This window comes from Arvicola amphibius, chromosome 2 (genome assembly GCF_903992535.2).
Source record: "Arvicola amphibius chromosome 2, mArvAmp1.2, whole genome shotgun sequence".
NCBI classification, from domain to species: domain Eukaryota; kingdom Metazoa; phylum Chordata; class Mammalia; order Rodentia; family Cricetidae; genus Arvicola; species Arvicola amphibius.
In genome coordinates this window covers 183,638,117-183,650,595 of record NC_052048.2, presented here as the reverse complement: position 1 = coordinate 183,650,595, position 12,479 = coordinate 183,638,117, and the positions used below count along the sequence as shown (strand labels likewise).

The window sequence follows — 12,479 nt, the reverse complement described above, 5'->3', positions numbered from 1 at the left end:
GACTCCTGAGTTCTCAGTGTGCGGCGTGCACTTTTGAGTCTTTTATTTTACCCACTAGAAGGAAAGAACGACTTATTTCTGTTGTTGTCATTGATTTCTCCCTTTGGTTCACTGAATCAAAGCTACTTAACTCAAGCCAAAAAGAAATAAGGGCTGATATTTAACATAATTCTGTCGTAATTTACCTGTTAATTTTCTGCACATACAATAGCCACATGAGATAAAAGAAAACACAGTATGGCTCATAATAAGCCCTCTTCATTCTTCTCATGGCCTGTCTTAGTTAGTGTTCTATTGCTGTGAAGAGACACCATGACCATGGCAACTCCTAAAAAGAAAAGCATTTAATTGGTCCTGGCTTATGGTTTCAGAGGTTCAGTACGTTATCACCATGGAGGGGAGCACATCTGGACTCACAGGCTGCAGGAAGAAAGAGACCCTGGCCTGGCTTGAACATTTGAAACCCCCCCCCCCCCCCCCCCCAAGTGACACACTTCCTCCAACAAGGATGCATCTCCCAGTTCCTGTCTAGTAGTGCCACTCCCTAACGACAAAGCATTCACACATACGAGCCTATGCGGGACATTCCTATTCAAATCGCCACATGACTTTCTTCTTTCCTGCCATTTTTGCTATGAAACTAAGATAAATCTGCCCCCAAATACTCAACCCTTCTACTTATCATGAATGTATCTGTCCTTAAAGTGTTTAAATGGCTGTCGCTTTCTCAGGACCCCCCCCCACCCCGACACCATTTCTCTCATTTCCCTAATTAGAAAATAGTTTAGAAGTTATTCTGCCAACCGCATAGCGGTCGTTCCTAAGGGCCTGTGGCGAGAAGAGGAGATGGCTCACATCCTTTAATTATTCAGCTTTGTGGAGCAAACTGACGTGATAAGATCCCATAGAAACTGCTGATAAGAATTTGGATTAGAATTTACAAGAAGTGTAGTGCAGTACAATACAGATCTGGAGCTTTAAAATGCCCTATTCTATCCAGGAGGTCATCTCTTATTAATCTATACTCAGACAAACATTTTAATGCACCTTAATTGTGAGCAAAAACAACAAAAAGTCATCACAGCAATCCAAATGAACTATAAAGGAAGAACTGTTTAGAAAAATGGGATAATTTATTTTATATCAAGGAATACTACTTGGTCATGTTTCAAGGCTTATACAAGTATCACAGAAAGTAGACTCAACAGATTTTTAAAGATTTATTTATTTTTTATTTTATGTGTATGAGTGTTTTGTCTGCCTGTATGTCTGTGAACCAAGTCAGTGCCTGGTGCCCAGAGAGCTGAGAAGAGGGCATCAGATCCCCTGAACCTGGACTTATAGAGGATGGTTGTGAGTTCTATGTGGGTGTTGGGAGCATAAGCCAGGTCCATTCCAAGAGCAGGAAATACTTGAACCACTGTGCCATCTTTCTAGCACTCAACGGTTTTCAGCACATCCCTAATAAAAGCTATAGGAGGAAATATAAATAGAAGTTATCAATAATCATTTGTTTCCATATTGTAAAATGATGGACAACTTCTGTTAGCATGTAAAATGTTTCTATATTGTCTGCATGAGCTCACACTACATTTAAAAACTGAAAAGTTATTAATATTTCTAAGAATGATAAAATAACCCAGAGGGAAGGATTTTTCATACTGCCTAGTATTTATAAACACTTTTCTTCTTATTAACTCATTTTCCTTATGGATGTTTTCTACTTTATGTCACAGAAATATGTAATGTATTTGCAGTAAATTAGCAAGAAAAATTGGTCCCAAATTCATTAAAACACTGGCATGATCTTCAACATAAGTGTGGGATTAAATATTTTTAAAATTTAAAATGTGCACATAGAACAATCTTGAAAACATTTCTTTCTAAAATTTTTTGTAATACCAGCTTGTTGAAGATGCAGTTTTGTTCCTTCTGCCATTACATGTGAGACTCTCAAGCTGCATCTGGTACATAGTGGTTATGGCATGTATATGTGTTTCTCACTGAAGAAATAAATGTTTGGGAGGCAGTTGGCGTGAAGTGGATCCCAGAGCCCATCATCTCACACAGGATTCCCAGTATCCCTCCATGAGGATGCAGGTTTTATTCTTGCCAATTGGGCAGGAAACAAACGCAGACTGACTGATTTCCCTGACACAGGGCTAATGTGTGTCAGGGAGCGACATGAAGCAGATGTCACTTCAAGTTGGCACTTGCTTTTTAGTAAGTTCTTCACAAAAGTCTTGAGGTTTCTGCCTGAAGAAAATGGGCCTGGGTTGTGCTATGATATGACTCATCCTACCCATTCTTCTCATTTCCTTTGTCTTTCCTATTGGCAGTTGTAGTTTGACTTTCTTTCAGACCGCTGGCTCACAAATAACAACGAAGAGACTTATTATTAATTGTGAAAGCTTAGCCTGTAGCTGGGCTTGTTTGTAACTAGCTCTTATAACCCATATTGTTAAGTCTACGGTGCTGTCACATGACTCGTTAGATCATCTCCATACTGCACATCCTGTAATCCTCTGCATCTCCCTGGTGCATTCCTCAAGTCTAGGTGACTCCTCCTCTTTCTCTCTCTCCCTGGAAATCCCACCTATCCTCTCCTACCTAGCTATTGGCCATTCCATTTTCTTTCACACCAATCACAGCAATGCATCTTCATACAGTGAACAAATATCCCACAACAGGTAGTTGCTACACTTTACAGTAGTTCCTTTGGTTCTTGGAGGCCATCATAACAATGGAGCTTATAATCATAATTCATAGCAAAAGGAGGTGCTTGAAATCTTGCTATTTTGTTAGAAGGTCTCAGTACTTTAGAAACACTTTCCAACGTATTGCAAACACAGTGGCAACTCTAATCCAACAGTGCAAACTTTTACAGAGCAAGGACCATCTTGTATCTGTATCCCAACCATGAACACTCCTCTATGTACTTAGTCATAGGCCAAGGAAAGGATGAGGGTTTGCAAATTCAGGGGGCTGAACACATCAGTGTGTTGCTGTGATGGATGTATGTCTCTATATTGTCTACATGAGCCCGTGTTATGTGTAAAATATCTGGAGCAGGGAACAGAGCAGACATTCCTCCAGCAGTAGCTTTTCCCCTCACATGTCTCACAGTTGCTCATTTCCTGGCAAGCATGTCTGCTTCATAGTCTTAGTCCAGGAGGGAGAAAGTGATGGAGAGCCTGGGGTTTGAGTTAACATTTGGCATGCCATGCCATTTGGCTCTGTTCAGTGTGAACTAAAGTGCTCTACTGTTATACATCAGTGTCTGGGTCCTCCTGACTCTAAATGCTTTGGAGAGTGGCCACTGCATGACCACTATAAAGCCCTTGGCTTCACCAAGTGAAGTTCTGCCCTAGGTCAAGTGGGGACCCTCATGCTCATACCAAACCTTTGTCTTACCTTGGAAAGATACCGAAATGAAACCGGCATTCTCCACAGAGTTAATTCACACTTTGCTCTTAAATGTAAGAAAACATTGTTAACCTTCCAAATGTGACCATCTATGTTCTCTTATCAGTCACAGAGAGATGTAAGAAGATTTAATCGAGAAAGATGGAGCCATTTAGCGCAAATCCTAATGGGCTAATGAGTGGATCTAGTATAAGGCAGGTCGATATTCTCTGTGTGTCTCACCCAATTCTATATGACCCTTTAGACGGACTCCATACCATATGGTCCATTGTTTTCCTATAAAAAGAGCTACCTGAATGTATCAGCAGCTGGAGATCCAGACTAGAAGCACTTAGGAACTGTTTGCTCAGAAGGAAAAAAAAGAATGCTAATGAACATTTTCAGTCGAAGGGACTCTGAGAAGCACTGGAGCTAAACAAGGCTCCTGAAGCCTTCCATCAGGAAGAGATCCGGTTCACTCCCAAGAGAGGCCAGCCTGCTGTATATGTTTTCTAAGCAGGATCCTCAAACAATACTTGACATTCCAAATGGAAGCAAGCAATATGATAACATGCATGTTTAGCGGTACACATAGGTAGGCTGCGTTCTTGCCTATTTTTATAGATATTCCTCTGGCTCTTGTTTGTGCACATGCACACACACTGGCAACTTAAGAAGAGCCAACACCTTGTGTGCTGATCTTGGCCAACTATAAGAAAATTGGCTTCCCTATCACAGATTAGTACCCTGATGCTGTTCTCTTTCTCTCTCTTTTAAATTGCAGCAGAATCAAAGAAGAAGAAAAAGGAAGGCAAGAAGCAGGAGAAGATGCTGGATTAAAAGATGCCACCTTCCGTGGACCAAGAAAACAGGATTAGTTAACTATTACATTTATACCTACTGTAGTCTTTTTATTCAACAGTTATCTGTAGCTTAAGTACACGATAGGAAAAAAAAAGAGAAAAGACTTTTTTTGTAGTAGCTTTTTTTTTTTTTTTAAATGTATGCCATAGAACCACTAGGGGCTTATAATAAAGGACTGTAATACTGTTTAGAAAGTTGAGCTGTACTATGTGATAGGTGGTAGGCAATTGAGGTAAGTTTTTTTTTTTTTTTGATGTTCTGTGATGCTTCACCTTTAAATCTTTTTTCTTTAATTTTTTTTTTTTTTACTTCTCCCACCTTGGGCAGCAATTTAAATGCTACAACCATGTAAACTAGTTCTCTTGCTAGATAGATTTTCACCTAGACTTTTTCTCCCAATTGTGAAACATATATACTAAACAAAGCAGCAATAAAATATAATCATTCTATTGGAGAGAAATACATTGCTTTCTGCCAGTGGATGTTTTCTTTAAAAATTAACAAATTGAGAGAAGGAGAAAGGCCAAACAGTGATGTCGTTCGTGGTGATTTCTGTTTTCTAAAGAAAAGCATTAAGACCTGGAATTCTTTCACTTTGGCAGAAACATTTGTTTTCTTGATGAAATTATTTTTCCATCTGAGGAAAGAGAATCTAGGAAAAATAAATCAAAGTGGTACTGAATAAAAGGTGCTCTGTGTGCAATAATTTCATATTGTAATTCTCTCTTTGTCAGCCTTGTTGTGAAAGTCCATCACACAAGCTAGTTAAAATCCCCATGGGCACAAACGTTACTAAAGTGTTTTTCCTTCTTTCTTCTTTTCTTTTGTGTTTTACTAAGGTGTACAGGCTGAGCACCCCTAAACACCAAATCTGGTATGTGCTAAACACCCAACAGTTTTGTGTACAGACCTGATTTCACACATGAAAAATCCTATCTGTGACCCCAGGGAAGACTCAGAGCTAAAATGCAAGCACACAGAAGTAGTGCACAAACTTGCCTGGGATTGTGTGTTCAAGGTACACAGGAAACAATTCAAGTCAGTATTTAGTGCCAGATCCCATTCCTTAGACACCTCATTGTGTGTAGACAAATTATAAAGTCAAAAAATTCAAACACGATTTCTCTCATTCCAAATATTTGAGATAAAAAGACTCTTGACTGTATCAGTATTGAGTAACTCGTGATGGAATTCAACAAATTTCAATAAAGCTTCAAATTAGTGTTTAGTGCAAGAGAGGAAGGTTCATCTATTGAATGAGTTTGGGATAAGCAGGATACGGATAAAACACAAACAACCTGACAGTTTCCAGAAACAAGAGTTTGCAGTCTGTCCTATACCGCAAATACTACAGAGATTGAGGGTTCCTTCCTCAGTTGACATTAAAGTGTAATCTTGATCAAACAAGCCCAGATTTCTCCCTCTCAGAGAAACAAAGACGCCGGAAAGCTCCAGCCTGTGGTACAAAGTCTTGACAGAGTCATCACCGATCCTAAGATACTCAAATTTGATGAGCAAATATCTGTCTACAAAGATGATTACAACCCCATTTTCACAGACGGTAGCCCTGCACATTGTGGAATAGCCACAAAGTAGCTAATTACACCTGGCTGTGACAGGCAGCCAGAGGCATCCACAGCTAAGCCTTGCAGGCCATCTTATCCAAGATTCCACCTGAGCTTGGGAAGCTGAAAAGTCCGTTTCAGCCCTAAGTCAAAGCCAGCTGCCAGTGGGGAATTTAACAAGGATGAACTCGTAAGCATCTTAAGTATTGGTGCTTAATAAAATCAGAGTGCCGCGTAAAGCCCAACTGACAGAAACACGGATAGGAAATGTCCTTTTATTGCCGGCCTTAATAGAAAAAGGTACTCATGGGGATGGATGGACGCGGGGATAGAAACGCAGTGTCTCAAGCGGGGTTTTGACGGCGTATTACCAAAGGGCGGAGTGATGAAAGACTCTGCAGCCACATTTGTTAGACTCCAGACTAACACAGGCAGTCATCAGCATGCAAGCAAAGCAGTCGGCCATGAGTCAATGATGAATTAAGGTGAACTAGCCCAGAATCTCCCAAGGGAAAGGCAACCCTGTAAATAACAGTGATGTCCTCCGTTAGCCACAGGACAAGACAGGAATCTAAGTAGGTGGGGTTCTCTCTGCCATGTCAACTACGACTCTCGGCATATTTATAACAGCTCCCCAATTCACTGCAAGAAGAAAATGGGGTCACAATCTCAATCACCCTCACACCTGGTGTGACATTCAACTCTCCTTAAGTGTTGAGAACTTCCAACATCTTAAGATGTTAAGTGCACAGAAGCACTGAACTGGTGGAAGGAACAGTTAAAGGAACCAATGGTGTTCACAAAGAAGAAAATAGCAGACTACCACTCACTGGATACAGTGTCGAGAACGTGCCCTCTCCTCAAGTGTCCCCATTTTGATCAATGACATTTCAGTGTTCATTGTTCCTGAAAGATGGGAAGAGAGAGGTAAGGAAACCAACTTCATCTCCTCAAACTCTTAAAGTGATTTCCATCCTGTATTTGGGAAGACACAATGCAGCCTTGCCTGAACCCTGGTAAAACTACGACTTCCCATGGCACAGAGAGGCTCCCTGCTCAGTGTGTTGCACAGATTCTCCATTCTCCAACTTTCCAGGTGATCCTGAAGATTTGATACTGTTACCCCCCGGGTGTGAAGAGAGTCACTCTAAAAACAGGAATGCCTTCACATCTTGTTATCTCTGTTGGAGAGGAGCGTAACAGCGAATTTATTTCTGAGCATTTCCCAAGGAAAAAAATAAGTAAAATAGTGGATGGAAAGGCATAGGTCTCAGCTGTACCTCTAGAATTAAGCTTTTGGCACCTGTTAGGTTCTCTCTCTCTCTCTCTCTCTCTCTCTCTCTCTCTCTCTCTCTCTCTTTCTGTCCTTTTCCACTGCCCTCCTTCCCTCCCCTCCCTTCCTCTTTTTTCATACACAGGAGAAACAAAGGTTGTCTTTGGTTACATTGTGACCCCTTGAAATGTCCTCTTGATACACTGCTCCTCAGAGTATGACAGGTGATGTGTGGTAGGCCTGTAGCTGAAACAGAGGATTCTCTCAGATGTAAACGCATTACTTTGAGTCTTCTATTGGGGCTTACCTTGAATTCCCCACAGCAAGATTCCTGGTACTTACATGTCCGTGCATCACCGGACAAGTGTGAGACCTGCGCATAGCGAGCAAGGCTCGACCTTTCCACGAGGAAACTGTTTGAACCGTCATTGAAAATACAAGTAAACAGGGAAGATGGGACGCTCCAAGTGCTGCACAGGTTGACATTAAAGCACAAAAGAGTTGAAATATAACAAGCTACCTTTCTAATGTCAGGGATATAAAATATCTAATCTATTATTTGCTATAGGACAAATGTCACAAATCCCAGGTCTTGTGGGCTCATGAAAATTAACTGTGAAAAAATGAACACAAACTTGAACGTAAGATCAACAATTGTTCGTATATTGTTATTTTCATTCCCAAGAATGGTATTACCAGAAGAGATGGTGGACATTAATCTTATTTTCAGGGGCTCAGAATTATTGGACCCCTGTTTCAAAATTGCCAACATCACAAATTGAGTATTATGTCTAAGTATGTAGTACTGGACCGCATTCTAGAGAGAAAGAGAAACATCATGGCAATCAAGTAAAGGGCACAGATAGATGTGCTATCTGTCTGTCTGTCTGTCTGTCTGTCTGTCTATCTCTATCTATCTATCATCTATCTATCTATCATCTATCTATCTATCTATCTGTCTGTCTGTCTGTCTGTCTGTCTGTCTGTCTGTCTGTCTATCTGTCTATCTGTCTATCTGTCTATCTGTCTATCTATCTATCTATGTACCTACTTATCAATTATCTATCATGGTGCTCACCAAGTCAAGTAAGTTCTACCTAATGATAATGAATTAGTATTATTCAAAAACACTCTTTGGAAAAAATATAGACAGTTTGTGTATGAGGAGAACATATCAGTGAAATATTGAGAATTCATATAGTAAGAAGTAAAGGTTTGCAAAAGAATTATCTAATTTGTCCTATGGAGGAGAACTCTTTAGATCTCTTAACTCTGGGCACATGTGATAGATTAGGTCTGTTGAGTGCTGTCAGGCTGCCCTCATTTCCCACAAACATCTTTCGATTTGCACATCTTTCTCCCATGGTGTACCATATGCCGGGAGTATGTGTTCTGTCCAAATTGTGAACTCATATCAGCTTGATTTTAGAAATGTTTTAGACAATTGTAGTATATAGAGGTTGAGGGATTGGCAACCTCTTGAATCACACTGTGAAACAAAGTGTTGCATTCTCCATGCCCCATGAAATGAAGGGCTATTTTTAACAAGCAAAGGGAAACTTTCATTGTGTGACCTCTCCTTTGGGTTAGGAGGTGAGCTATCTCAGCAAACAGCTTGCCTTCCCTTGGCCTGAGAAATGGATGTTCTTTTTTTCCTGCTCAGCTGAAGAGGCTTGTATTAATCTAAGCCTTTGTGGTTTTTCCAGAATTCTAGATTTCAAGTAGTCTAGATTAAGAGAGAAAAGGCTAAAATTGCATTTATTACTAGTTTATATTAGAAGTTTACCAATCTTATAATCAGGATCAAAAGAGAGATAATAAAATATCTATTTTGAGCTATTAGAAGGAAACAGGGCTGGGTTCATGCTGCCACCCTAATCTATCCTCTGATGTTTGAGTCCTTCCCTCTACATTAAAAGATGTCTAACAAGATAAATCAATTGCTTTGAGTGGCATTTGACCAGGATTTCCAATCATTTAATAAAGAAACTTAACCTTAGGTGGGAAGTTGAATTCACATTTTCCGATAAGCACATCCCAGTCAAGAAATCTAACCAAATTCAAAATGAGATTATTTTCTTTTAAGAAGTGTGCTTCCAAAGTCTTTTTGAGCAAATAAGAATCTTGGTTAACTGTACAGAGTAATTCCTGAAAATCTTCTTGGGCGTGTTTCTGCTTCTAAGCATGGATCGTACATTTCTCCCCATAGGCTACCCTAACTTATATTCATTAATAATTCATGCATTCAGTTGTTCTTCATCATTATGACATGTTCAGCACTGTTACAGATGTTGGGAGTTCTACAAAGAACCAAATGACATCTTGGTGTTCAGGAAATTGATACTCCCGTGGGGGAAAGGCACACTGGATGATGCTGCACAGCATAAAATGGATGTGTCAAAGTGTGGTCATGTCATGTCATGATTTTCCCCATTGTTCCATGAGACATTGTGCCATATGATGCTAATCTGAGTCACATTCATGTGACTTATTACCGAAAGAGACAGACTATTGAAGTCTGGTACTGGACGTGTAGGTGGTTTCAGTACTTCATATTTTCCAGACATCATTTTCTCCAGACATATTTTCCAGACATGATTTTCCATCAAGAGGACCAGTCTTTTTACATGGTCTCACAAAGCACTCAAAAGTTCAAAACTGAAAACCACCAAGCCTTCATAGGTCTCAACCCAGGATCTGACCATCTTTTAAGCCAAAATATAATGGTTAAATGAAAGGACTCAAAAGGGAAGCCCATATTTTAAGGACAGAACTATATAAGAAAGTTAATCTAGAGTCATAGGCTACTGGGGGAAAATTCGGGGATGAAGTGGAGATATATATATATATATATATATATATATATATATATATATATATCCTCTCTCTCTCTCTCTCTCTCTCTACATACATACATACATATATATATATATATATATATATATATATATATATATATATATATATGCTACGCCCACGGCTGTCACGCCTGTGTAGCAGAAAAATGCCGCTAAGGTGGAACGATGCTGAAGGGTTGGGGTCTGCGCTCCCAGGAGCTGAGCCCCAGGAGGTTCCCTGGCAATCAGCCACGGTCATGATTCCAGATCAGCAAACTCGCCTTCGCTGGCCCTGGCGCCGTATTGAGCTTTCTGTTTTTTGTTTCTGTATTCTGTGTAGTTTTTTTATCTTGCCAGCAGATCAAGATGTTCTAGGACATTACCGATAATAACCAAACTACTGAGGACATATTGGATTCTGGCTCACTCTCTGGGGGAACTTATGGATCCCCTAGAACAGAAAGAGCTCATGATAGGAGAAGATCAGTAAATGATGAAGGAAAACGTATGGAGTGACGTGAGTTACCATCTATGGAGAGGCTAGCCAGAATGAGAAACCCCTGGTGCATTTTAGATAGGAAAGAAAGGCAGGCTATTCTTGACAATATGAAACCAGCCATTCAATATTGAAGCAAGCCTTGGGAGTGAAATCCTAAAGAATGGTGTCCGGTATTGGCTGCCCTTGGGGCATAGACAAGCTTCTCGATTAGCTGACTATGAGGGATATGCACAATTTCTTTCATAATTATGATAGTCTTTATTTATACAAGACAAGGATCATTCTCTTCAGGAACAGCTTCGAGACAGGGAAGCACAGTATGGGAATAGATGGGTTAATGTTGATGGACAAAGACTGTTGTAGTATACTTTGAACTTTATGAATAGGCTTGTTAGATCCCAACACCCATGGTGTCTCCTGCATAAGGAGGTACTAAAAAGTATATCTACACAGGTGCAGAGAACTGATTAGGCATATTTGGTCACTAGATGATATGAAGAAAGGGTTAGAAAGAGGGAAGGCCATGATAGCGATAATGAGACAGAAATTCTCTATTCATAAGATGTAACCACTTGTCTGAGATTTAAGCTCCCAAGGACAGGATTTCTTTTTCCAAGGATGCTTTATGTCTAACACCTGTCCCTGATAATGTGATTAAGAGAAGCCTTCACACTGTGCCAACCGATGACGCATGACTTTCTGGTTTGTTCTTTGTTTGAATGCTATATAGTGAAAGCATGAATTTAGTAAAATTGCAGCAGCATATTCAACCTTATTGAGTATGTCTGTCTGTACTATATATATATATATATATATATATTAGAGTAAATAGAGAAGAAGAAGGCAGACTCGCTAGTCAAGGGAACAGCCTAGAGAGGTGACCTTGAGACAGAATTGAGCAAAGACAAAGGGCAGTCAGCGCAAAAGTTCTTAGATGGGGGTTTCCAGAAAATTTTAGGAGAAGTGAGGAATCAGTAGATGAAGCCATGTAAGCAAAAGGAGAAGGTCCAAGAGGTTAGAAAACAAGGATAAGGAGCTGTGTACCAATGACATCCAAGACTGAAAGAGTCATTTGGTTCTCTTGTGAGGGACCCCATTTCCCCAAGCAAAGGAAACAGAAGATGAACAAGGGACAGAGACTTCGAAGTTGGAATTTGCTTGAGGGTTTCAAATGCTTAATTATAAACCTGGTAAGTATCTCATGCCCAATAGTTTCATCAAAACTCATATAAAATAGGTGGAGAACACCCTCAGTTGACCTAGTCTAATTTAATAAGCTGCATGATACATTTCTCAATTTGATTCATTAATCAATGTTGCATGGCAACTAGTCAAAAGAGATCCTTATGTATGGTCACAGGAAGGCTCTGAAGGTAAAAACATTAGCATTAAATGTATAATTCTTTCATATTCTTTGTTTGGGAAAAAATGTATTTTATTTGTAGAGATCAAATTAAAAACCACAATCCATTATTCACAAAGTATGAGGTTGTTCAAGTTGATACATCTCTAAGCCTTGTGTCCATGGCCTACAATATTAAAAATAAATATTGTTCTAAGTACTTTGTAGGATTATTTTAAAATATGGATATAAAAATAAATTTAAAATATAAAATATGTAAGAAGATGGTATTATTTAATCAATTAATTACTGGGGCCCTAATTCTTTTTTATGATTAATAGAATGGTTATTTATTTAAAGGGGAAAAACTTATAGATCACCGTCCCAGACAACAGCCCTCTGTGCAATCAGGAAGGGAGCCTAGTTGCCAGAAGCGGATCCGGAAGCCAGAGAGAGAGCGGAGGGAAGTGGCCGCATTTTTAAAAAGAGAGACCATGCCCCAATGGGCTGGTATCTAGCGGCTATTGGCTGAAGGAGCAGAAGGAGCTCCCGCAACACCTCCCCATTTTGTTTAAGTTAGAGAGTTATAAACCTACTATGAAATTATATACAATAAGCACAAATATCCTATTCCAACTAGCTTAAGTCTTGTATAATAAATAACTTGGCCAAGTCATGAGAGGAAAGTAACTAC

The 12,479-nt window shown here is 39.7% G+C and overlaps 1 protein-coding gene across 1 annotated transcript in view; it reads left to right on the top strand.

The window, feature by feature from the left end:
- Ptn (pleiotrophin) overlaps positions 1-4,931 on the top strand; it is an 87,704-nt gene extending 82,773 nt beyond the window's left edge. The window contains exon 5 of the mRNA XM_038320183.1: positions 4,190-4,931. Within this exon, the coding sequence (XP_038176111.1) occupies positions 4,190-4,245 (56 nt within the window). The 3' untranslated portion in view covers positions 4,246-4,931. The remainder of the gene's footprint in view (positions 1-4,189) is intronic.
- Positions 4,932-12,479: the final 7,548 nt, after the last annotated feature.